Here is a 27,348-nt window from a genome sequence, read left to right as displayed (position 1 = left end):
GGAACGGTTACAAAAGTACAAACGCAGCCATTCTAAAACAGCTTTTCAGACATTACAAATAATTTTTCTTTCACTGGTCATTTCGTTACAATGTCTGTTTCAAAAAGGTTATTAACGAGCACAATTTACTTTCTCGTAAAGGCAAATACAGAAAAAGTATAGTCATCGTCAAAAAATTTGAACACGCGATTTTGACTATCTCCAAGTTTTGGACCTCCCTAAGGTCGGAAAAAATATTTTTGGATTATATCTGTCTGGGACAAGGATAGTTCAAAAACGCTTTGATTTAGAGGGATGAAATTTGGTATATCGTCATTACATCAAATTTTTAGATTTCTAATAAATTTTAGCTAAGTCTATTCAGAAGAAGTCTATGTCCGGCTGCTCTAATATAAATTACCACGATAACTACAAAACAAAGATAGTCAGTAGAATAAAATTCGGTACGCAGTTTTAACATCTATATTGCACACAGCAATCAAACTTTCAGCGAAATTCGATAAGAAATTGAACGTCTATCGGTCTGTATTTTCGGAAGCATGCAAGCGGGTGTCCTTTCATAGGGGTAGCGCGTCTTCTCCGTGATCTAGGGGTCCTGGGTTCGAGTCCCGGTTTGGGCATGGTTGTTCTTCGTCTGTGAGATGTGTGAATGTGCCCCCCCCCTGTAAAAAGGGGTTGTGCAAGCGAATGAGTGATGCGTGAGTAGCAAAGTCGTACTCTTGGCCCTAATTGGTGCTACTATAAAAACAAGAGACGCTCCCCCACCGGCTTAAAATCGCTGTCTTCGTAATAGCGGGCTTGTCCATGGCAAGTGCCTTAAGAAACAACAACAGAAGCATGCAAAAAAGAGATAACTTAAAAACTCATTGACTTAAATATATCCAACTTAATATATGATTTTGTGACCACAGTCGTATTTCCATGTCAGGTTTTTGTTCCAATCGGTTCGGAAAAATGTGTCTAAAACACAAATTCTATTTTCGGATATTATTAACCGCATGTCAGGGAGTAATCGCCAAATAACTCGTTAAGGATAACACGATAGATTTAGTAAAAATGCTATATTCACACCAAAGGTTAATATTTCTTAACTATTAAACGATAATGCCATGTAAGGCGTCCTCTGTTTTACCCAGGGTCCACAATTATTTGTGAGGGATAGGGGAATAACACCTTTATTAGAGAGTATGCGAGACATTTTTTGGAAGACCATTCCCGCTGATTAAGAAAAGATAACCGCTTGAAGTTCTTTCAAACAATTTTACTAGATACTTGCTCTACGCAGATAAATAATCTTAAAGTCTATACAACAACCATTCAAAGAAAATAATTCACCTTAGAACAATTATGGCGTAAAGCAAAGAAAATAATTTTCCTTACAGTAGCTAAGATCGTAAAATATTTAGACTCCAGGCATTTTTATACTGCGTTTAGTTTGAAATATCTTATCCCTATCTCTACAAAGTGTGTGTGTGTGTGTGTGTGTGTGTGTGTGTGTGTGTGTGTGTGTGTGTGTGTGTGTGTGTGTGTGTGTTCATAAGACATAAACAAAACAAATTAGGGAAATGTGTATCACTATGAGTAAAGGAGTGGAGGAGTTTCAAATGGAGAATCAAATGGAGTAAAGTTTCTAAAATAGTACGATTTATATGTCTATCAAATTTAAAATTGAAAAACATTTTATTGAATTGAATTGAAATTTTTAGCAATCATTAATCCAGGTGAGCGATTGAGTCGGCAAAGGCGGTTGGATTTGAATTTACTTCTTCAAAGATTATGCTAGTTCTAATCAAATACGTAATCCATTTTTTAAAGATTAAATAATCTCCTAAATAAAATCTCTTCATAAAAACAAGTTCACTTCTAATATCGCAAATGAAGCAACAGGCAAATAGTTTATCAATATTTTTAAAAATCACTTAGTTTATCCTATAAATATTTCACAGTAACTCTTCTTTTGCGCTGAAAAACAAGAATATTGCCCCAAATATACAGTCACATCATCTGTTTTCTTTTATTTCCGGGATAAAATGAAAACAAGGCGAAAACACACAAGGTTGCTTTTATTCATTCTTGAACTTTTCATTAGTTCCTTTGGATGCGCGCCATTTGGCTCAAAAGGTGGGTAAGAATAGTTGGCGAAGGGCAAATACCTGGCCGTCGACGTAACGTCTGGTCTCACCAACAATCGACTGTTGCCTCTTTTCGATCAACACCTTGAGGTTTCATTGTGAAATTCACAGCGTGGTGACTGAGTTTATTCAAAGATGGGACTTCATAGGAAGTTGAACAACTCAGTATCTTCTAAACATATTAAGTAAGCAACCGATATAAAGCAGTTGGAAGTATTTCGTTTCCTTCGTATTTAAGCAATTCAAAAGCCTAATGTAACTTCCTTGTTATATCCATAATTTTCATCGCATACAAGAAGAGTGCATATTTCACATTTTTCTCTATTAAGCGACGAATAAGTATTTTGCAACCCTACGCAGTATACATTTGAATTCTAAATATACATTCGCAGTATACATTCGACCTAATTGAACAAATTCTATTAGGTCGAAAAATTATACTGTCAATTTTCTGTCAATCGCTTTCTGTCAGTTTCAATCAATAGAAAATTTTTAATATTTTAAATAAAAATCTTTTGTATTGAGGAAACTTATAAAATGGATCAACTTATATGAAACATCTCAGATAAGCATGCATGTAATAGTGCAAAATATTTCCAGAAAGTTATTTGTTAGTTTTAAGTAATTTGTTTGTTCATCTGACTTCTGATTGACTAATGAGCAGTTTCTTATATAACAGCATTATATTCATACATTTTATTTTCTAAAATATTTTCACCTGATTTTTCTAAGTTTTGCTATGCGAATGCAAAAATTTAATTTACTACCCACAAAAACACATTTGAAATTTTTGACTATTTGCTTCATTGCAAGAATATTTCCTACATTATCTTCCATTCTACAAATGCACTCAATTAAAAAAAAATTCTTTTAACCCAAATGCATTTTGAATTAGATAATTTAGTAAGAGAAAATCAAATATAAAACTTTATTTAATCTTATAAATGACAAAGCAATTTGCCTCGTATATGAACATTTCATTATTCATTTAAGTCAAATCAAAATCCATATTTGTTTCTAACAAGTTCGAGAATCCCGAACTCGACTCTACAGATCAGGAAACAATAGCTAGGGTGGAAAGGAGGAGCACAGAGGAAAAATACTTTTTGCTCAAGCATCACTAGTACGGGCAGACATCGCTATTCACAGTAGATGAGTTATTGATAAAAAAAAGTATCCAACGTCTCTTTTAAAAAGACAGAAGTAAAAAATACATTCAGTTCAAATTCAAGTTATTATTGTCATTTGAATCTGGCATTTTCTATAAAAATTGTCCGAAATTGAAAGAGAAAAACTCTATAAATTTAGTGCAAAGACTATACATATTTTTCATTCAACTTATTATTATGGCTACTTCGAATCCAAAAATCATTGAAATGCCGTATAACAATCTTTAATATAACAGCTAACAAACAGCGGATCACTGGATGATCAGTGCGATACTAGAAAAAATTAAGTAATAATTTTCTTCTGGAAATTAAACCTACCATGTATTCCCTCTCATGTGAATCCTCCAAAAATAATGTGACTGATATTTAGACAAATAAGAATTTTGAAGAGCCTTCGCTCATTATTCTATGACTGACGTTTCTTGAGCTTTACTCTACCTGCATTTTTTTTTTTTTTTTACTAGGAGACATGAATCATTCAAACGAAATATTTTTTTTTGATATAATCTTACTCATAAACGCGATAGATCTAATGAAATAGTTCTTTTTGCCTCGTCTCAGTGAATATTTGCAAAAATTTATTTTTGACTATGGTTAATAAATTTGTGCAGTATTTCACAAATAAGTTTAATAGGGATTTCTCAGCGGCCGAAGATTCCCCGCGTGCTTGGTGGCTGTCGTGGTTACCAAGTCCTCCATGTCGAGAGTAATACAACTGGGGGTACTGCATCAGGGGTGACCGTTCTCTGATTCAGGTCCAAATTACGATCTGTGGATGAGTGAATAAAATGTGTGAATGAAATCCGCCCCGTAAAAAGGGCTGTGACGTGTGTGTAGCTAAGTCGTTCTCTTGGCCCTAGACGGCGCTACTATAAAAACAAGAGACGCTCCCCCACCGGCTTAAAATCGCTGTCTTCATAACAGCGGGCTTGTCCATGGCAAGTGCCACAAGAAACAACAACAACACTATTTACTAAACCTCTGTTGTCACAAGTGGAGTAGCAAAGGTAAGTAGCGCCTTGGGTAAGGCAATATTTTCCCCCTCATGGTATTTCTGTTTGAAAAATTACATAAACGCATTAATGATTCGTCCCCTTAGTGCCCCCTGTGTCCACATAAGGCATCAATAGACCATTGTTTTCAGGTCGCTAGTCCCTGACTGCGAATAGCTTTATGTGAATCTCGGGTATTTGATTTTAGAGAGGCAGCTGCGGGAATAAAAAAATCAATAATTACAAATGAAAAAGTGCTGCTTAAAAGTAGAGCTTCTAATTTATGTTGAACAACACAACTTTGTTTACCCGGAAAACTTTTCAATTTACGGTACTAATATCCACTCTCGGTAATGCAATATATATCATAATGAAATCACGACAGATCAACTTCATGCGAATCGAATTAACGAAATTATATGAATTACTTTACTATTTAGTTTAGATAATATATAACTTAATATTTTGTCTCTCTTTTAATATTAATTTTAAAAAAAAAATTCTGCTCGAATTTAAGAAATTTAGTTATTTTTAAGACCTAATTAATACTCGCTGCTACGGAAACACCACAATAAATCAGCGGAATGGTCTCCACAAAAATGTCTTGCATATTTTCTAATAAATGTGTCATGCAAGAGAACAATAGATAAAAATATTAGCTTTTAGTGTCAATTTCGCATTTTTATTGAATATATCCTGTTATCTTTAGCGAGTTACTTGGCGATTAATCCCTGGCATGCGTTAATAGTATCCAAAAAATGGAATTGGTGTTTTAGACATGTTTTTCTCACCCGGTTGACAGAAAAATTTGACACAAAAAAATGCACTTGTAGTCACAAAATCCCATACCAAATTTGATACATTTAAATCAATGCGATTTTGAGTTATCGCGTTTACATGTTTCCAAAAGTACAGACTAGTAAACGGTCAATCCGTTGTTGAATTTGGATCACAATTTGATAGAAGTCTAGACTATGAATATTAATTCTATGTACGGAATCTTATCTATCTAGCTCTCTTCGTTTTGTAATTATCGTGTTAACTTATATTCGAACAGGCGGACTTCCGAAGCGGATTTTTGCTCAAACTATATAGAAATCTACAAATTTGATGTAAAGACCGTATACCAAATTTCAACCGTCTAGCTCAAAAAGTTTGTGAGTTATCTTTGTCACAAACAGACAGATGGACAGGCGGACATTTTCCAAAAATGTGTTTTTCGATCTCATGGAGGTCTAAAATGTGGAGATTCGACAAAATCTCGAGTTCGAAATTTTTTGAAGATTACTATACTTTTTCTATACTTTCTATACTTTTTTATATACGTAAAAGTAGGGGAAAAAAAAGAACTGTCCAGATTCAACAAATCAGAGAATGGAAGTGGTTCAGACACATTAATAACATTACTGTCACTTAACCAGCAAAGAAATTGAGAACACATACATGTTTTTATCCACATTAGGGGGGAAGAGAGATAAATTCTTTAAAAAATGAATTCTAGGCCAGATTAAATTTTCAGGTGTCATTAATATATAATTTATGTAAATATATCAAATTTGTAGAATTTTTAGTTAATTCACCGGGAGCAGCTGCCTGACCTTCAAGAAACGTTTGCATAAGTGCGGTTAACGTGATAAATGAAACATAATCAACAGAGTCAGCAGACAAGGTTAAAAGAATTCATCTTCAAACGAAAAAAAGATGCCTAAAGGCAGATAAAATAGTAAAAAATTTCGATATTTTTCTAGTATCCATTTATTATGGCTCTAGCATATAATAGTATGGATTATAATTAACTGTGAAATGTAACTTTGCATATTATGCGAGTTTATTAGATTTACGATATGAATATACAAATATTTTAGTATGTCCTTAGTATTTTCTGTTAAGCCGTGAATAAAATTATATCTATCTTTTTGAAAAGCTAATTAAATATTTTTAAAAAAACATATAGGAAATCTGAATTTACTTAATGATGATATGGAATGTCGTTTCCTATTACAATCAACTACACTTCTCAAAAGCAATGTAGTATAAACCTGCATTCGAAAGATCAGCGCTATATTTTTTTCTCTTCGTATCGTCACTAACACACTTTAATTACCATTTTTTTCATGAGCATTCTATATATTTTTGATAGCAATTCGAACGGTAAAATTAAAAAATGTAAAAATATAACTTGATGCATTAGAACATCTCATGAATTTTGGAGGTGGATCAACTTTACATGAAACTTGAAAAGAAAAATTAGCTTTGTAAAGTGTTAATATTATCCTAATATTGTCAATTAGCAGAATTACATTTTTTTTATAAACATATAATTCAAAATTAAAATATGTTAATTATCCTGCTTGCACTATCCTTTCAGCCTAGCGACCTTAAAAGTGCGTCTAGTCGGAAATCCATCATTAATGAATATCTTTCATTATGATATTAACATTATTAAAAATTCAAAACTATTTTAACAAAACCGCAAAAACCTTCTTTACATTTTATTAAGAATACTTTTTTTAAACAAGAAATGTGAAAATGATATTTTACCATACACTGTAATTCTCTAATAGATGTCATTTTTATCGTCGTTGCTTGATGCTCTAACATTTATGGCGATGACAACGACATCTATTGGCAATTAGTTGTTGTCCACATCGTATCAATGCAATTCATCGATGTCGAGCTATCACATTCATTTATATGCGAATCCACAAATAAACTGACCGTCAATCATTAGCTACTATTCGGATTATGAAATGATACATCAAATTTTATCCATCTTGCTCTTCAAATACTTTAGTTATTGTCTCCATATTCATTAGAACAGACAAACTTCCTGTTGAATGATTTAAACCAAAATTTTACACAATAAAAAAACCCTTACAAATTTAATTAAAAAAAACACCAAATTCCATCTGTCTAAATGCATTTTAGAGTTATTGCATTCACAAACAAACAATGTTAAAAATGCGTCTGAGAAATTAGAAATGATGAGATTAACAAAATCTCGAGATCAAATTTTCTGATGATTTCAATATTTTTTTTAAAAAATATTTCACTTATAAAAATGAAATAAGAATAAAATTTTCTTCTTTTTAATATAATTTAAATTCCAATTTTTAATATTTAAAAATAATCCTCCTAATTACAATACATTTACATCGTATTTCTGAGCTATCTATCGTGCATCTTATTTCCTCTGTTGACAATACCATATGCAGAGACTGCATCCTTTATTTCCAATGCTTTTGTTGTGCAACTCTACACGACATAACAAAAGCTGAGTCATAGCAAGAGAGAGTTTTACGAAACTCACGGCCATTCCCTTCATGGATTTAATATTGTCTCGCATCATTTTCATGCGTATTGCTAAAAATCATAAAACAGTCATTACTTAACTTTCGAAAGACAATAGCATGACGCTCAGAAATATCTTTGTTCTCTTGAAATTTAAAAAAAAATATGCTTATCATCTGGTTTCTTACTTCTAAATTGAATTTTAAGACTTTTTTTATAGTGAATGTAGAGCTTTTTCGAGCAATAAAGAAACGTTTTCTTTTTACAATTTTCTTTAAATAATTATTTGAGATAATGCTAGACAAAATCAAATATGTTGCATGTGAAATTTATTAAAACACTGCGAGAAATTCTCACACCAAAATGATTTACGGATTATTTTATTCATGATATACGATGAGCCGAAGCAGAAGGTCACATTTTTCTCACATATTTCATTATCGCCTGTAAACAATAATCGACCATAAAAATACCAGATGTTCTCTCAGCTAAATGCCATTTAAAATCCCCCCCCCCCTTTCAAACCTCTACTCACGAGCCGAGTTATAATAAAGGCGAAAGAGATTTCATAAAATATCTTTTGCTTGCAGTATTATTTATGTTTGGAAATACAAGGAAAGTATAAATGTTTAGAACTTAGGTGCAACATAATACGTTTACAACTTTCAAACCATTCTTATATAATTAATAGGAAAATATTTAGAAAATTAATAATCGTTCGCAGAAAATATTAGTTGTTCCTGATTTTCTTAATAAAGTTAAAATGTCTAATGGAATCATGTGCCATCACATACCTAAGTATTTGAGTATAGTACCATTAAAAATCTAATTGCCTGAGAACAGTGTTATCAAAAACCTAAGTGTTAGACTAATCTACTGTAACTTGCAAGTAATCCCTTACGAAAATGCAATTTCACTTTATGATTCTTAATGTAAAGCACAAATATTTGGTATAATTTTTCTTTACCTTTCAACAATAGAAGAAAATCACACGACTAAATAGTTAACGAACTAATGAAAATTACAGATATCATTAAAAACAATGTAAAAATTTTAAATCAGTGTAAAAAGTTCAAATCAATTTTGTGTAATAATTATTATTGAAGATTATAAAAATATTGCTTACTTTTTAATTAACCCTTTATTTCTCTCAGGCGCCATTTAAGTGCATCATTTTGATATTTTATTTTTTTTTAATTTTGATTGTTAAAAACAATTACAAAATGGTTAGAAAATGTCCAAGGAAATTAAAGCATTTATACATATTGATTTTTCGGAGCAATAAACAAGTCCTTGTATTAAGTGAATAATTATGCAACGAATTACTTCCGAGTGCAAAGGATTGATTAAGATTCAAATAAAAATACCGGTTTGATAGCTGCAGATTAAACGATATGTCCTCTAAAATCTAATTCACACACATTCTCTTTTAATATTGGTTTAATACGAAATTAAAGATAACGAGAAAGTGGCAGGAAATAGCAACTCTCAGTTGTTCCATTGCAGAAACAACTCTGATTATTAAAGAACGATTTTGCTGTCTAGGAAATATCAATTTTGTATAAAATATTAAATTGTCGTATCCAAAAGATAAAACTTTATATTATAATAACACAATTAAGTCACGATTAGCAGGGTCTTGAGTTAGCGATAAATATGGACTCGTTGTTAATACTTTTCTCCCCCCCCCCTTTTTTTTTAGAAAAAAAGACATTTCCAAGTGTGCTCAATCTAATTTCAAAATTACTATTAAGAGTCAAGTTCTTTCTACTCAAGCAATCAAAGTGTGAAATAAATTAATTCGAATAATTTCATTTTATGCTGACTATTTTGATATGGCTTTTCTTCGCTCTAATGACGATTGTAAACTTCTTATTTTACAGCTGCATTTTAAGAGAAAATACAACTAAATTTTGTAAAGAAAGCTTACTGGTTTATCAGTTTCAATGGGAATTTCAAATAACAAAACATTATACAAAGCTATTACTATTAAGAGAGTCCGTTAATTGTTGTTACGAAGAAAAAGTAAATCTACGTGGAATTTGTGTAGTTTGTAATTTTATAACTAATTATATAATTTATAATTTTTATCATCACGTATTTTTTATTTATTTGACACATATTCATAAAATACACTTCAAGAAATAAAAAATTAAAACATATTACTGTCAAAATTAGCCATGCAATTCTTCAATGATTACCAAACATTCATTTCTTTAATAAATAAAATGCATGAACGAGATTTATTATCGTTTGTATATGCTAGTATAAAAATTTATAAATGTTAAATTTTTTAAATAATAGTTTAATTATTACAAAAATACTTTCAAGCAACAGAAATAATAACGACAAAAAACTCTTTTATACTACGATTCAGAAGTTTCAATAAGTAATATAATTTATAAAGCATTTATAAAGCAAAAAGTAAAATTGGTTTTGACCGTAAAGGATTATATTCAAAAATTCGAATCTTACAGAATATTCGAATCGTCTTCACACGGCAATTGTTGAACGTCTTCCAAGTTTAAAGAATATTATTTAATATGATGTGACAGGCCTATGAGTAACAACTGTCCTTCTTCCAATCTATTCAGAAATTGTCGCTCAAGTCGAGTTAATAGAAAAATTGGAGCTGGAATTCCGACCCGAGAGTTGTAACAATTGATCAAAAGCCTTGCTCACAATTAAGTGATATCTTGCACTTCGCCGACTGGCATCGAAGCTGTGAATTTTAGTTCTCGTGGTTCAAAATACATGCTATTATTATTTTTTTCGTGAAAAAAAAAGATAGTATTTTGTACTATATACTTTTAAATATTAAAATTTGGAAAAGGAAATTCTGTAGACTAATTAATTATCTCTTAAATAAATTATGGTCAATGGTGGTAAAAAAAAAGAAGAAAATTTTAAATAAAGTACAAAGAAATTACACACAATTCTAACATTTTTATATGCCAAAGAAAAAAAACGAACTTCGTCTTATAATTTTTGTTGACTAATTCTCGCTTATAAATAAATATATTACTAACGACTTTAGGATAGCAGGTAAAATTTTTATAATTTCAAAATACATCAAAATGAAATGTCGGAGGTTATTTCCTAAAATGTATAACAAAGAAATTTTATAAATGATACATTTTCTAGTTTATCTTTTAAGTTAAGAAATTTTTTCGAAAGATCTGAAATAAGAAAATATATATCACAGAGGCATGAAAACTAAAAATTATTTATTTCATTCTCACCTTTAAATATTTATTAATGCTCTAAAAATTACCAATTCACTTTAATAATAAATAAATCTCTGTCTCTTAACACTTTCACATGAAATTTATTTTTGTATTTCTAACTGTTGCCAAATGTACCATAACAAATGCAGAAACAGTAAAGCTCTAATGATGTAAAGCATGTGATCAGGAGACAATAAATTAAATAAAAGAAAAATAGAATGTAAACATTGCGAAAATATAATATAAATCTAAAAATATTTTTAAAGTAATTAGAATTTTTATCATATAAGTATGGAATCATAATAAGTTGTATTGAAATACTTATTTTTTTTTAAAAAAAAATCCGCAAATAAATCGCTTAAATCGTCCGATTTTCAATTTTTTTTAATGGACGCAATAATTTTTCTCAAGTAATTTATTTCTTTTTACATATAAAGCATAACATTGCGTTTATTTTAAGAGCAATATTCTTAATATTGAGTGGCAATTTATATCTAATTTAATGAGGTGGAATTATGAAATAAGCAGATAATTTGTTCCGGATCCTAATTTGAGAATCCTGATAAATCCTGATTCATTTCATTTAACTATTTATTTTCCACATACTTAAATATGATTCAAGATTTTAAAAAATTAATAATAAAATTTTTATGGAATTATTGTTTCAATGAAATTTTTTTTAATTAAAATAGTAATGATTTTGCGTTATTTTCCACCAGGATGATTCTGGATTCAAACTTGCAACAACCTATTTCCCATAATACATCTGATATGCTTAAAACAGCTTCCTGGGGTTTGCGAATGTTTTGACAGCTCAATTACACAGCTGTCAGTTGTTTGCTTAAAACCGGGTGTTTGAATCCTTGTATTCATCATTTAGTTAAACCTTAAGGTATCCGCGGTTTATGGAGAATTTATGAGCGTAACAGTATTTAAAGGAATGACAACACATGAAATATGATGGTCTTAAAATCTGTCCATCTATTTTATCGAAAAATCGTAACTTATCATATGAATGCATTGTAAACAGCAGAACACTTTCGATGAAGAATATTGGATAAAGTACATAATTTTCAAAGAATTTTGTGGACCTAATTAAAAGTTTAAAAAAATGAACAAATATATTCTACAAATTCAGCAACTTGGAAAATATATGTTCTGAGTTGATAATGTAACCAATGGAATATTTATCCTATTGACTTAACTAATTCTCAGATAATTCTTTGATAATCGTGATATTTGTTTGCTTTATTTAGAAGGTGTGGAACAAAGTGTTTGACGTCAAATATGTTTTTCTTTTAAAAATGCAAAGCAAATTCAAATACCAATGAATAAGTAATTTGGAAATATGAAGCAAAAAAAAAAAAAAAGAAAAGAAAAGAAAAGAAAGAAAGAAATATTTACAGTATAAATTTATGTTTTCTTCGTTAATTTTTTTTCTTTAAATTGAACCTTTGAAACTTGTAATACTTGTTAAGATTTTTTTTTTTTAGTTTTAGTTCAATTAAGATCTCATTTTTACTATACGTACAAATTAATGAAAGATGGACTTCGTAATTCTGCACCGTTATCAGTTGATGAAAATGACACCCTGACCAATGACTCGCATTCCAAACTTCTGCACCACACCAACATAAAAACATTTAATCTTACACGCCAAACTTCAAGGTCTCCAGATATACATACATGATAAAAATTTGGTGGAATTTCTTCCCAAGCTTGCAACCCTCCCGCACCAAATCAAGATCTTACCATCAGAATCAGTGACTCCTTTGAACTTATTTCAATAAACATTTTTTCATTAATAAAAATGGTTAGAAATATTCTTCATTAATTAATTTGTATTTATGTATTTCGATGTATTTAATAATAAGACGTAAATGGGGCAAAAGGAATAATTAAGCAAAATAACACAAAAATTACTTTTAATTGGCACAATTCGGTTTAGTAGAAACAACTGGTTGTTTTCACTTTTGATTGGGAAAGAAAGTAAAAAGCAATTTAAGAAACTAGGAAATCCTCATATTTCAGTTTAATATGGTAATTTAAATACAAAATAGAAAAAAAAAATTCACTATACTGCAAAAATAAAATTTTTGTCGCTCTAAACAATTCTATCATATTTCAGGATTATACATCCATTATGTGTTCGTTAATAACTTAGAAAATTACACTTATCAAAAAGATCAAGCAATTAAAAAATTAATAGATCAGAGAAGTAATTTTTTTATACAGAAAGGCCTTAAAATTGAGATTGTTTACAAAAATACGGGTTTTTCAATTTTAGATAAAACACATAATATGTACTATCACTATTTTATATAAAAAAATTTGGATTCGAATCAAAAAATTTCACTTTATTCATCATTTTTGGGGAAATTCTACTATATAAATCGAGAGTTAAGCTTATTCAAAACTTTCTGATTTGAAAAAGTCATCCAACCAAAGCGCTGAATGAAATGATAACAGAAATAGCCGGTGAATCACTTGTCAACCGTGATTCCATTCACTTCTTCCAAACGGTCAGTCAGATTTTTCCTTTTCATCAGCTTTTCCGCAAGTATCTCTTTTTACATAGAAGCATTCTTTTCTGAATGACAAGAGCTTGCTCACAACCCACGTGATAGGCAAGGACCCTTTTTAGCGCCAAATTGAACACGTACAAATGCCGTTCGTAAAAGAGAAAATCGCTCCAACTTGAAAACCAGTTAGGAAATACGAAAGGGTGAGGCCAAGGCCACGCAATGCGACGTTCGGAACCAATGGAAGACGGCTCTTTCTTGTCTATGGCAATTTTTTTCTTCCTAATGCGTAGGAACACAACATAATAAGGGAAGAACAAAAAAACCAGAAACATACGTAGTCATCCGATTTTCTTTAAATCATTAAGTTATCATTTCAAAAGTTATTAAAATATTAAGCAGACACACATTTCACGCACAAAAACGGCAACATTCTAATATTCTTTTCAAAGTATTTGAAATCTCCTATATTTAGACATATCCTTGAATTCTGCCTGATGTGGTATTTCGTATATTACTCATCCCATGGTTTACTGATCATGGATGTGGGAGAGAAAGTGTAAACAGGAATTGTGTAATACCTAAAGTAATATCTACTCATAATTATGACTTATTTAGGATTTCAGCTTAATCGGATATAAAAATTGCTATTAATCCTTTGGACTCGGAAAAGTAATTCGATGAATAATTATTCATCTAATACTAAGATTTGTTTATTGTTCTGAAAAATAAATATACACAATTGTTTTAAGTCGGAATTTTTTTTGAAAAATGAATCTACATCTTTTTACTATTCTATAAGGGTTTTTAACAATCAAAATTTAAAAATAAATAAATAAAACGTCAAAATGATGTACCATCTTGAATGGTGAGTGAGAGGCATTATCCGAGTGCAAAAGGTTAATATAAATGCTGATATTTACACAATAACAATGTGTAAATTACTCTAGTTCTACCCTACCACCGATTCATGTAATATCTTGTTTTAGAGATTAGTAAGACTGACTCAGTTTGTCTAATATTATATGTATCATATAGCCACATCAGAAAATCACCAAGTTGTAAGATCTTAAGATATAGTAACTTTTATTTTCATTAGATGGATATTTAACTACTTTTCATTGCACTAAAAGTTAATGTGTCTGCTTAGAAATAAGTTAACTGCCGAAGTTGATTTTGAAGTAGATAAAAAGATAACCACAATAATTTTTAATCTGATAAAAATGGTATTTATGGTTTGTAACAAATGAATGTATGAAAAAAGAGTTTGTATAAATCATGCACTTACATTTTCCCTATATAATGTGAAAAAAAAAAGAGCTTTAGTCTAACAACTAAATATTCTTTCAGAAATGTGGATTAAATAAAATTTTTCAGACATCTTATTCCTCATGTCGTTTCTAAAATAAAGCTCTTCAACAATTATTCAAAATATAAAAGCAAATAATGTTAAAATTTTCATATATTGAAATATTTCTCAACAAATAAAACTAGCGCCATGAATTGCATGTTTAATTTTGTCGGAATTCGATACTGCAATAGTCATTTTTCTTGATATACATGATTGAAATTGAAAGAGATGAAAACATTATAGTCTGATCTAACAAATCTTTTTTTCCTCTTAACATCCGAAATATATAATCTTCTTTGATAAGATGTAACGGCTGCTCCTTTTAAATAACAATTTACTGGCTGAAACAATTAAGTTGTCAAGTAACAAACCAGAATAACTTTTCATTTTGATTTAGAGCAATTAATTTTGCCAAATTTTTAGTAAGTGTTCCCGATTAATTTACAATGTAATTGCTTGATTTCCTGATCTTACAGAAATAACAATACGAAGTTTTAATATTAAAATCTTTAGGTGAATCAAACAGCTTAATATTTGATACAATACAATAATAGATTCAAACAAATTAACACTGTTTAGTAATAATAACTGGAGTAAGAATAAAGACCACATTTTACTAATATTCCTTACATGAATTTAGTGATCATTAATTAGAAAAAATGAATTAAATTGAAATCATTTTTTGTCATTGATATAAAAAAATATATCAAAAATTTTTAACGATCCATACAATTTAACATTTTTTATTCATAAATTATTTACTTTATTTATTAATTTATTTAATCGTTATTTCAATAAATTTCTTCTTAAAATAAATGCAAATTGCGAAAAATATTGTAGCTATAAAAGTAACAAATTTATATATTATTTCTCAGTTTATTTTTTAATTGAAAGACATGAAATAAATAGTAAATTATCGCTCTTAGAAATTTTCTCCCAAATTTAATAAATCAAGTAAAAGTTATTACATTTAAAAAAAGTTCCGAATTTTAATACGTTGTATTCCAACTTCCCATTATTTTTTCAAAAAAATTCATGGTTTCTAAAAAAAATTCGGAATTTCTATTATTTTCTCACAGCATTTTGGAATTTAAAACAAACAAATTATTTTACTTAAAAAGTGCCAGTATTTTAAAAATACATTTTATTGAATGAATTTGTAAAAAAAAAAAAATTAATACTCTTAACAGTTTTGCACTAATATTCTATTGCAACAATATACAATGTTGAAGTTTAGTTTCTTTATTACGTTTCTCTTCATATAAAGTATTAATTTAACTATAAATGAATACTTTATATGAACTTTGATTAACTACGCACAAAAACGTAATTAATCAAAACATGCGAATCTTCGGAAAAAATATATGTAAAAAGAAAAATATATATATTTTCCCCGTTTTAATACAATTTCCAACAATTAAAAAAAAATTGTTCCTTGAAATAAATATAAATAAACACAATCTAAACCCCACCCTAAAAAACGAAATTCGTCACATTGCCAACTTTTTCTTCACAAAAAAATAAAAATAAACCACAAAGTACTTGAAGAAACAAAACGAAAAGAAAAAGAAAAAAAAATGCACCGACTACGATCAAAATAAAAAAAAATAATAAAAATCCACTTACCTATCGCAGGTACTTTTTTTGCCCGAAGTTTAGTAAGAATCGCTCCCATGGTTATTTTTTCGCAACTCGACGATCTTGTAATTCACTTTTTTGGATTGGTTTTCGAACTCTTAGCGCATGGCTTTTTCAACACCGCACAAGAGTATCCCTTCGCTGAGGAGTATACTGAGCGAGGCGACTGCGACGCCACAAGCACGGCTGGAGGGGTGATCACGTGGTTTTTAGGTGCACATCGTACTTCACGCCGACGCGATGGTTTATTTAGGTCGCTGGCTCAAGCTGAAAATATCCCATGACGGTATTTATTCAGCTTCGTTGAGGTGTTGCTGATCAGTACGAAGGTAGGGTTAAAGGTGATCAGGGAAAGTAATTGAACATCTCGGCTTTGGGATATAAGTTTTACGACCGTAAGTTCCGTGTTATGTCTCCGCAAAAAGCCCAGAGATGAATTGATGCCGTTCAAAGGATAATTTTTTTTTTCTTTTACCGTCTGTGGAAACAATTGATCATGGCAATGCTTGTAGACTGAATACTATCTGTAATTAGCGACCTGCTTTATGCAAAAATCATTCAAATTCTCTAGACAGCTGGCCGTTGGCTCTAGGACTACTGAATTTGGCATGTTATTACTTCCTGAGTTAAAAATTGCTCACTAGAAATATTTTTCAAAGTTTTAATCAAATTTTTTAATTAAGTTGTTAAAGTTTTTCCTCATTAACATTAAAGCATATTATCGCATAAAAACTCTATTTTAACACTATTTCAAAATTCGGAGGAAAAAAAAAGGATTTCAATAATACTAATTTTATTTCCATGCAATATTTTGCATAATTTTAATAAATTTATAAAAGTAATTTTAAATATATTTGAGAACAATCATTTTACTTGTTTAGTAACAATACTTTTGATTGTTGTTTATATTTTAGAGCGTTGCGACGATAGTTAATTACTTATAAATTAAAAAATAATAATATAGAGACAGAGTAATCAAGCCTAAAACATCATCATGCTATGATATTTGGGCTTAGAATTTTCTTAAAATTTTTAATGTTAAATCATTTGTGAGAAAAATGGTAACCATTATAAAATAGATACTTGTATTTCTAAATCTCTATAATATTAATCAAACAATTAATCTATACAAATACTTGTTCTTTTTTTTTTTTCGTAGACAGCCAAAGACGCAAACAATCCATTATCAAGTAAATGTAAGGGGAATAACGCATAAAATATGCCTATTAAATAAAATTTTATAAAAATTTTTTTTATTATTTATGGAACAAGCCACAACAGATTAGAGCATTTATATTGATTTTATTAACACATTTATTTAAATTGTACGAAATATATACAGGGTGTCCCTGAATTCATGGGCCAAACTTTAAGAGTATGTAAAATACGTATAAAGAAGCATTTTTTGCATAGCAATGTAGGGTCGAAATGAAAAGTTTTGGCAGAAGAGAACAAGAAATGCCTAGGAAATGAAGAGAAAGCTCTTTACTTACATAATATTTCAGTAAGTGCACAAATATGCCACCACCAGCATCGATAAAGGCCTTATAACGTCTAGCAAGTAATTACCGTATTCGAGTATGTGTCGAGTTCGAGTAAGATGTCAGGTATTCCATGAACAACTGCAGCTGAGTTTTGCAATGAAGTTTTTATCAGAATCATTGGAGGTCTGGCAGACACTACATTTTTCTGTCTTGCTTGCATTCACTTAGACTTGCTTGTTCCAAATACACTTTTCATTTCCGACACCATATTGCTATACAAAAAATGCTTCTTTATTTGTATTTTATCTACTTTTAAAGTTTGGCTCATGAATTCAGGGACACCCTGTAGAACAACTAATTTTTATGTTAATGTTTTGCAAAATTTAAGTATATAGGATATTATGAGCCAAAATAAAAAACATAGGGCTTGAAATAAAGACAAATAATTTTGAGGATACCATTTGATATATTTAGATTCTGTGGTAAAATTACAATATTAAAAATAAATTTTCTTACATTTCCATCGTTATCTTGTTAGTTATTTAAGTTTAAATAATCACAATAGAATATGCAATCGTTGATTTAAAAGCTTAGTTAACCTGTGGTTATTAAATCCTACACAGTGCATTAAATATGCTGATCGTGAATTCTTATTCTTAATTCTGGTGGCTAAACTTACTGGTCACAAAACTTACATAAAAGTCTTAACTAGCCATTCATTTTTGCTTATTAAATTTTTATAGTTAATTTAAAAGTTCTGCAAAGTGATGCGCAAGCGTTAAAAATTTCGTTGTAGCCAGAGATATTAATCTTAATTCCGTTATCTCCCGAATGTTTTATTAACCTGTGATTCATATCTGTTTTCAAAAGGTATCCTGAAGTATCCTATCTGAGATTCCATATCAGAAAGATTGTTATTTAAAATAGTTTTTATTCTTTTTTACAACAATGACTTCCAGGTGACTTACAACAATGATGACTTACTCGATAATGGCAGACAGCAGTTTTTCGGTCTTTTGTTTTCCAAAACTTATGCAACTGTAAGTTCTATGACATCATGACCACTCTCCTCAACTTCACCTTTAAAATTCTGCTTGAACTTTGGTATATTTTCCAAAAATAAAAGTATAGATTTCATACATGTTGTTCATACTACATGATTTTTTCTATTGCCTATTACTTGATCCTCAATTACTTAAATAAACAAAAACAAAAACAAAAGCCGCGGTGGCCTGGTGGTAAGGTCTCGGCTTCGGAAATGGAGAGTTTCAGGTTCGTGTCCAGATTCCACCGAAGAACCGTCGTGTAAGGGGGTCTGTTGCACGTTAAATTCGTCATGACCAAACGTTTTCCCGCTGGTATGGCGTGGTGTGGACAAGGGGGTGCCAGCTCAGGTGTCGTCCTCGTCATCTGACCGAGGTTCAAAATTACGAGATCCGTTCCAAAATAACCCTCGTGTTGCTTTAAACGGGGCGTTAATGTAACTAAACTAACTAAACAAAAAAAAACACGATATCAACTGAAATTAGTTGAAGGAAGTGGAGGAAAACTATTACCCTTAATTTAAATAAAGTAATATAATAATAACAATAATTTCATATTTTTATTCTTATTTGTAAAAGTGCAAGGAGTCATCAAAAATTGTAGGAAGCAACCACTGAATTGCTGATAAGTGACCAACTGAGATAGAAAAGAAAGTTAAATTTCGTAAAGTAAAAGTTTGAAAATCAAATCACTGTCTTTTTCTGTTCTTTTCAAAAGTGAAAAAAATGTATCGAACTGCTGACCGGAAACATTTTGAACTGCAAAACTTTTAACTTTACGATATGCTGACAACAGGAAAATCCTCCTCAAATTGTCAGAAAGGAAATGAAAAAGTAAACGGGGAAAATAGAACACTATCAGAGATCATGATCATGCTTCAATAAAAATTTCAGAGATCATGCTTCATAAAAATTTAAAGTTATATAACTAATTTATGCTGTTTTTAAGTTACAGCCTATGCAGTCAAAAAAAAGATGAACATGAATTAATATTAAACTGCTGATCTGCAATTAGCTATTACTTTGTTAACATTTCAACTGATACTTCACGCCCGATTTTCACCATCTCAAATAACATGCTTGAGCAATACTATATAAACTTCCATTAGCACGTGACACTTAAAATTTCATTTTTATATCATCAGGCAAATGCATGTACGTTCATTCATAAAAGTGTAAGTAAATGTAATGCTTAATGTTACTACTATTAGTCTTTTTGTTGGAACTGATCCAAATACATCAAAAGAAGTATAAAATTTGAAATGAATATAAAAAGAGTATGTTCACCTGAGTTTGCTTAAAGAGTGAGAGTTTAATTTGTTTTTAAAATCACAATGCTTGTAAATTTTTTAGATGTATTGTAAATTTTATATGATCCTCAAAAACCAACAAAAACAGTCGGAGCATTTTTATTTATAAAATTAAGCCATATATATACAAAAACGCACTGTTTAGGTTAGAACAAAAGTCGAAAGCATTCCTTATACATTTAAATTATACTTATAATTATTAATAATTTAAAAATCAAAATTATTGTACAGTAATTTTTGCCAATTTTCTATTGAGTTCATTCTTAATTATGTAAGTAAATAAAATAACTGGAAAAATAAGAAATTCAAGCTATTGTTCTATCAAAAATTTGTGCAGCCAATCTATTGCAAAAGAAATAAGATCTAAAAAAATTTAAAAACTTTTTAAAGTTAGATTTTAATATATAAGAAAATAAAAGAAAAAATACTAAAGGCAGATATAAAATCTTGTCACTGAAGATAAAAGGATAGTTTTATAATCAAACTCACTCGGAAAATATAACAAAGAACATTGATTTAAAAGGTTTTTAAGAAAGAATATAGCTAGTTACTTGACCTGGAAAATTCTAAAGCAAATCAAAGTTTCATAAATTTTAGCGACCAAATACGTACCAAAGCTTTGTATTTCGAATTCTCAAGGCAATTGATGACTTGAAACGATCAACAGATATATCTATATTATTAGTAAAGAATTTATTATTGGCAGGATTTAAGAACAGAAAATTATTATTGCTTGTTAATTATATTTAAGTCTATTATAAGATAGAACTGTTTTTAATTAAGTCAAATGAGAAATTATTATTATTCATTTCACAAAGATTAAACTAAAGCTTTAAATGTAATAAATACAATTTTTTTTAAATTCTAAGTAATTAGACAACATAAAAATGCTCCCAAATTTTCCCCATGTTTTTTAAATAATCGAAATCGGATAGTGTAGGGACGAAGCACTTGACGTGTAAAATCCAATTTGCAAGTAGAGATTACCGGTATTAGAGGTAATTTTTACTTATGAATAATTCCAAAAGATCCTGTGAACAAGTTTTTTTTTAAATAATACTGTTTGGGGTGGAATTATTTTCATTTTTTAATCAACAGATTATTAACTATTTAATCGATTTTTACAAAGCCTTGTTAAAACCTTGCTTATGTTTCAGGATTTATAAGAAAATTGAATTTAAAAAAAAATAAAACATGTTTGATATACAAATATTGATGTTATATTCATAAGTCTTAAATGAAACAAAAAAAATTAACTTGACTATTTTTATATAAGAAATAAGTTGTCTAAACATATTCTTTCCAGAAGATACTTTTAAGAACTCAAGAAAATATTATTTTAAACAGTGAGAAATAAATCAAATGCAATAAACACATATCTCAAAAGGTTAATAATTAAAACTAAAATTTAAATTTAAACAAAGACTCAAATTCAAAATTGGGATTAAGCACAGGAACAAGGTGTAATTACATTTATTACTAGCTGACCCGGCAAACGTTGTTCTGTCTTATAAATAATTTCTATTGAATATTTTGGTTGTTAAAGAATGTAAGTAAATTGTAAGTGTGTAGGGATGGGATCTATGACAGAAAGAGGAATGGAGCACTGTAGACGTTGATCGCCGATAAAAACTAAAAAACACCAACCATTCATTTTCTCAATACAATGTGTACAATGTTTCTCAATACATTAATGTAACGAACATATACATTGTTTGATGTCTTAAAAGTTAAACGCAAAGTGAAAAAAGTAATATATTTCTTGCCCTAAAGTATAAAAATGAAATAAAGAAAATCAATATTCATTTCGAAGAGCAATTGAGTGTACGATATTTTTTCTTAGTTCGTCTTTAGCCAACACAAATAAGCTCGATAGTTTGCCCACGCGAGAACATGCCACGTGTGATAAACATGGTGTACCCAAATCTAAGCCGCAAACAGACATCGTTTGGCCTTGCGACTTATTGATTGTCACTGCGAATGCGAATCTAATAGGAAATTGAACGCGTTTGAATTCGATTGGCACGTCTGTGAGAATCATTGGAATTCGTGGCAGCAAAACATTTTCGGCTCGGAATTTACCATTCAAAATAGTGGCTTCGATAACGTTTTTCATCAATTTTTTAATGACCAATCACGTGTCATTGCACAGCCCTGGTGGGTTTGAATTCCGAAGTAAAAAAACCTGGAGATCCAACTTTCAATCGTAGAAGGTGTGGTGACATGCCTGGCAAATCCAGTGAGTTCAAAAACTGTATTGGATAATTTATAGCTTCGTTAGCATTGCAAACTGTATCGATCAATTTGTATGATACCAAGTCGCCTGGCAACGACTGCTGTATCTTGAAGTTTAAATTGTCGACGTCCACATTTTTTGCTGTCAAAATGGGTCTTTGTGCCAGCCACGCATGATTTATGTATTATGTGCGTACATCGGGAAATATGCGGTCAATGCTCATTTTGCGAACCAACGATAGTGCAGAAATTAGTGGGCAATTTTATGCATCCAGTATTTTCACAGACAGCAACTTTTCCATCGCCGATATCTAACAATTGGTCCGAGAATGTGTCAGCAGATGGATCTTGTAGCATTTGGACGAGCGTGTTTATTTTTAGCTGGACTTTTTCAACATTACGTCACAGTGGCGATGATTTCAAGCAAGCGTTGATCTTCTCATCGTACGGTGAAAGTGGATAGGAACACCCTAATTACCTAGCGTTGTGAAATATACTTTACGACCTATTCTCATACCTACCAAATACACATAAAAAATTTCATGAAAATCGGTCGAGCCGTTTCGGAGGAGTACGAACATAAACACCGTGACATGAGATTTTTATATATTAGATTACGTATCGCTACCTATCTAGATATCAAAGAAAAAAATTACCTTAATAGACTTCATCAGTTGTTTTTCTTCTTTACAGATATGCATAACAATTTTTCAGTTTCTATTTTACTGTTGCTTTCTGTGCTTAAATATTGTATAGAAAATAATCGTCTGCGAATAATATGGAAACAGGATCATTGCATACCATAATATAACGGTTTAATTTAAATAATTGATAGGAATTTAATATATTTTCGTTAAAACCTACCCTAAATTTTATCAAAAAAGAAAAATTAAAATGGTATTAATGTATTTTTTGATAATTTTTTTAAAACCACGAAATTTTATTTGATATCTTTCAAGAAATTTTCCTTATTTCAGAAACAGGTTTCTGTGAAATGGCAATATCGTTTTCATCCTTTCGAAACATAATCGTAATTTATTTTTCTGAATATAATTGGAAAATTTGGCAACATTGGTGAAACACGGTTGTAGTAATGACTCACTAAGTAAATAAATTGAAATTGAGTGAACTTATTTAAATGAAATAAAAGTTATCTTTCTGATGAAATAACGTGGAATCAATAGTACAGACTCTTAGTTCTTTTAATTTCAAAATTTTAATATTGAATAAAAATTATTTAATTTATTACAGCTATTTTTCTGTGTGAAGTAGAATTAAATTCTTTTTTCAATTATTATGGTAATGTAGAAAGAATTTTTGATGGAAAAGATTATAAAGAACATTGACTGACGGGCATATACTATATTTATTCTGTTGGATGCTTATTTTGATTATTATCTTACTTTTCATAGACTCTGAATTATGAAATTCTAATGAAAAATAAAAATTTTAATAATAATTATCAAGTTATACAAATGAACATCAAAACAGTTAAAAATCTCAAAATTTAACAATTTTTCGTAACATTTTTTGGTTTTTTTTTTATTGTTGTAACCAGGCTAACCGTCCATTCTTTAATACCACCATTTCTGTTTATTGTGTTCATAAACCTTCTTAATGAAGTTGAATCCTGTGACATTATTAAAATTTAAGTGTCTAATTAAGTTTAAACTAACAATCTTTTGCAGACCATTGATGGTATAATTTAATTATTTGATTTTCTGATTCCTTATGTAAATTGGGCAGATAATTAGTTGAATCCGACTTCTTTTCCATTTTATAATGGAGGAAAATCATGTGATAAAATATTTGATACAACAATGAAAACGGTTGTAATTTTATTGTTGTATAACAATAATAGTATTAAAATCTATTGCTGAAAATCATGCAATAAAAGGTATTTAAAAAAATTTCAAAATTCAGAAAAAATATATGTGCTACTTAAATTGACATTATCAAAAAAAAAATATTTTTGACTTTAAAAATCGTGTAAAAGTTTGTTTATTCGTAAAAGCTTACAATAATATTTTCGGGAGTTTTCTAGAAAAACGCTCAATACCATACAATATTTAATGAAACAAAATGTTTAGAAATCGTAACAAGGTACACATTTCCAACTTCCAAAGTATAACAAATTTGGTAATTCCAGTTCAAACATTCTATCTTATACAACACTAAAGTAAAAATATTTTCAATAATTTATTTAGAGTCAAGATTTCCTCAATGTTCGTTGGTTTAAATTTCAAATGGAGAAAACAAAAGCACTTATTACCTATATCCTTACATAATAATAAAGAATCTGTGTGTGTGTGTGTGTGTGTGTGTGTGTGTGTGTGTGTGTGTGTGTGTGTGTGTGTGTGTGTGTGTGTGTGTGTGTGCAAGCGCTCTATATGATAGACCTTTAAAGAACTAGAGTTTCTATATGTGGTACGAATGTACGGAAAGCAGGAATCTGCACTTCAAAGCTATTTTTTTTATTCTAATTTAAATTTTAGTTGAATTTTGACATTTTTCTCCTGTAATTATGAAAAATATTGCTACTCAGGGATAAGTTTTGCATCATCCTAAAATTTAAAAAAAAAATCTTTTTAATAATTTAAACTTAATTTTTTTCTGCCCATCTCTGATTAATTTTTAGCTAATTTTACTGCAATCGATTTCACTGTATGTAAAGAAATTCAAATCCATTGCTTTTACTTACAGAACTCAAATTCATTGTTTCTACTAATATAATATCATGGATTTTTTTTTCATTATTAATAATGAATGTATGAAGATACGGATTATTTTTCCGTGATAAATAGGTTTCTGTTCGAAATCTGCTTTTAATAAATTATCTGAAATTTTGTTATACTTACAATTAAGATTTAACTTGGCAAGCAACAATGATGAAAAATGTTTAGATTGTTTCCTTTTTTTAAATAGTTTCAACTAGAAAGTTTTTATATTAGTTGAAGCTTTATTACTTTCATTTCAAATTAAAGCTCAAATTTTAGGTGGGATGATAGAAAGTTAGAGAAAGCGTTGCATAATGAACATAAAAATATTAGGCTGCTAAAATAGTATGTCTATTATATTTATTCAAAATTTGAAATTGAAAAAAAAAATGGCAATAGAGTCATTAAGAGCAAGCTACATAAAATATTTAATCGAAAAATTTAGCAATCATCAATTTCCATGAATTAATTGGTCACCAAAGATTTATCAATCATCAATTTCCAAGACGGCTGCTTATTATATAATTCGCGAGCCTATTTCACTTTAGTAATTGATTTATCATTTTCAATTTTCAAAATGTCCATCATTTAAAGATTAACAACTTTAAACAACTATTTCAGAGATTCTTTCCTTCATTTATTTGTTTTTCATAACAGCAAAGTTGTTATTTCTAGATGACAAAAATGTATAGTAAAATGCTATAATTTTAGAAAGTCTGATCAGTAAAAGCCATAAAATAATATAGAATACATAAAGAAATTAAATCGCACGAAATTCACATTCAATATTTAATTTTAATAACTTGCCATTCTTAGCTGTAGGTCAAATACTGAGAATTCATATACGAATGCAAGCATTTCAGTAGTTTATCGCATATTCTTATTCTTCATTTCAACTTTTATGCGTGACTCATACCATATGGATTTTCCAATATGCGACGCGAAGTTTGATACCTGCTCAGCAAATAGGTCACTGATTCACCGTCTAAGTGCACAGAAAATCGGTAAAATTTTTTCTTGTTCTGTAAAATAAGATCTACCGCAAGCACTCAGTTGCGGCAGTGAAAGAAACATTGCGTTGTTTGTTAAGAAGATTCTCCATATAAGATTTTTGTTTTCTTCTCGAATAAACATTGAAAACCAGTTGTGTTTAGTTTGGGATATAAATACTTTATTTTTTTTTTTTTGTACAGAGACGGCATTTTGTTGGTATAGAGTGGAAATGTGGGCAACAATGGTAGTTTAGAAATTTTGAGCTCATGATAGGGCCCTTATTTTAATTTCGGGTGAGTTTTATTCCAAATTTCAATATACTTTTAACTTTATCAACGTCTTAATGTTTTATTATATATCAGTTTTTATTATTTTAATAATGCGTGAAAATATGCCCCTTTTTATTTTTTATTGTATAAATCAGAAAAAATTATTAAGGTAACAAAATTCTGGAAAAATTAACCATGATAATTAGTTAATGATTGTAGTTAATGAGTTGTAGGTAAAAGCAATTGATTGTTGTTGTAGATTGTGAAGAATTAATCAATTTCAAATTGATATAACATAAAAAAATAATTTTGTAGAATCTGCCAAGAGCATTATAATATAAAAATATAACAAATTGTGATTATCCCGATAAATTAGAAATAAATAATTAATAATGCTTTAATTAATAACTTTAGTAATTCATTAAGAAGTATTAAATATTCATAATAGGGAAAAAATTCGCTTTGATTCATTGTGTGGACCTTATTTTATAATTCAAGGAATTTATATTTTTTTACAAATTCAATTATTTAACAATCAAATTGATAACATTTTTCAAAGATTTGACTGCAACCCCTTTAGCTCGGTGGTCCGAGACTGATATATAATCAGAAATCTAGAACTGTTTGAAAGAAGATAGTGTCGCTATTGTTACAATGATATGATTAGTCGCCTTTAGCGACCAATTAGTTCTCCAGAAAGATTGGTTATATTTAATTTTAGTTAAATCATTTAGATGAAACTTAAAAACGTGTTCTTTTAATTGTCTTATGTTCTGTCCGTTGAATGCATGACCCTTTCTATTGGAGACCAGTCCAATGACATTATAACGCTTTTAACCCTTATGTTCATTTTGTATAGTATACCATACATACAACTTTATAAAAATATACTACCACTATAAAATAATTTTTAACTTAGTTTTATTAGACGATTTTTATTACACCATTTTTTTTATGTTTTTTATAGCGTAAAAA

General features: G+C 29.4%; 1 protein-coding gene across 1 annotated transcript in view; it reads right to left on the bottom strand.

Moving 5' to 3' along the window:
* LOC129969272 (uncharacterized abhydrolase domain-containing protein DDB_G0269086-like) overlaps positions 1-16,496 on the bottom strand; it is a 105,816-nt gene extending 89,320 nt beyond the window's left edge. Inside the window, exon 1 of the mRNA XM_056083755.1 lies at positions 16,311-16,496. Within this exon, the coding sequence (XP_055939730.1) occupies positions 16,311-16,359 (49 nt within the window). The 5' untranslated portion in view covers positions 16,360-16,496. The remainder of the gene's footprint in view (positions 1-16,310) is intronic.
* Between the last annotated feature and the right edge of the window lie 10,852 nt (positions 16,497-27,348).

The sequence above is a fragment of the Argiope bruennichi genome, chromosome 5 (genome assembly GCF_947563725.1).
Source record: "Argiope bruennichi chromosome 5, qqArgBrue1.1, whole genome shotgun sequence".
Classification (NCBI taxonomy): domain Eukaryota; kingdom Metazoa; phylum Arthropoda; class Arachnida; order Araneae; family Araneidae; genus Argiope; species Argiope bruennichi.
Note: the sequence above shows the minus strand (reverse complement) of the source record. Positions and strands in the feature narration are given on the sequence as shown.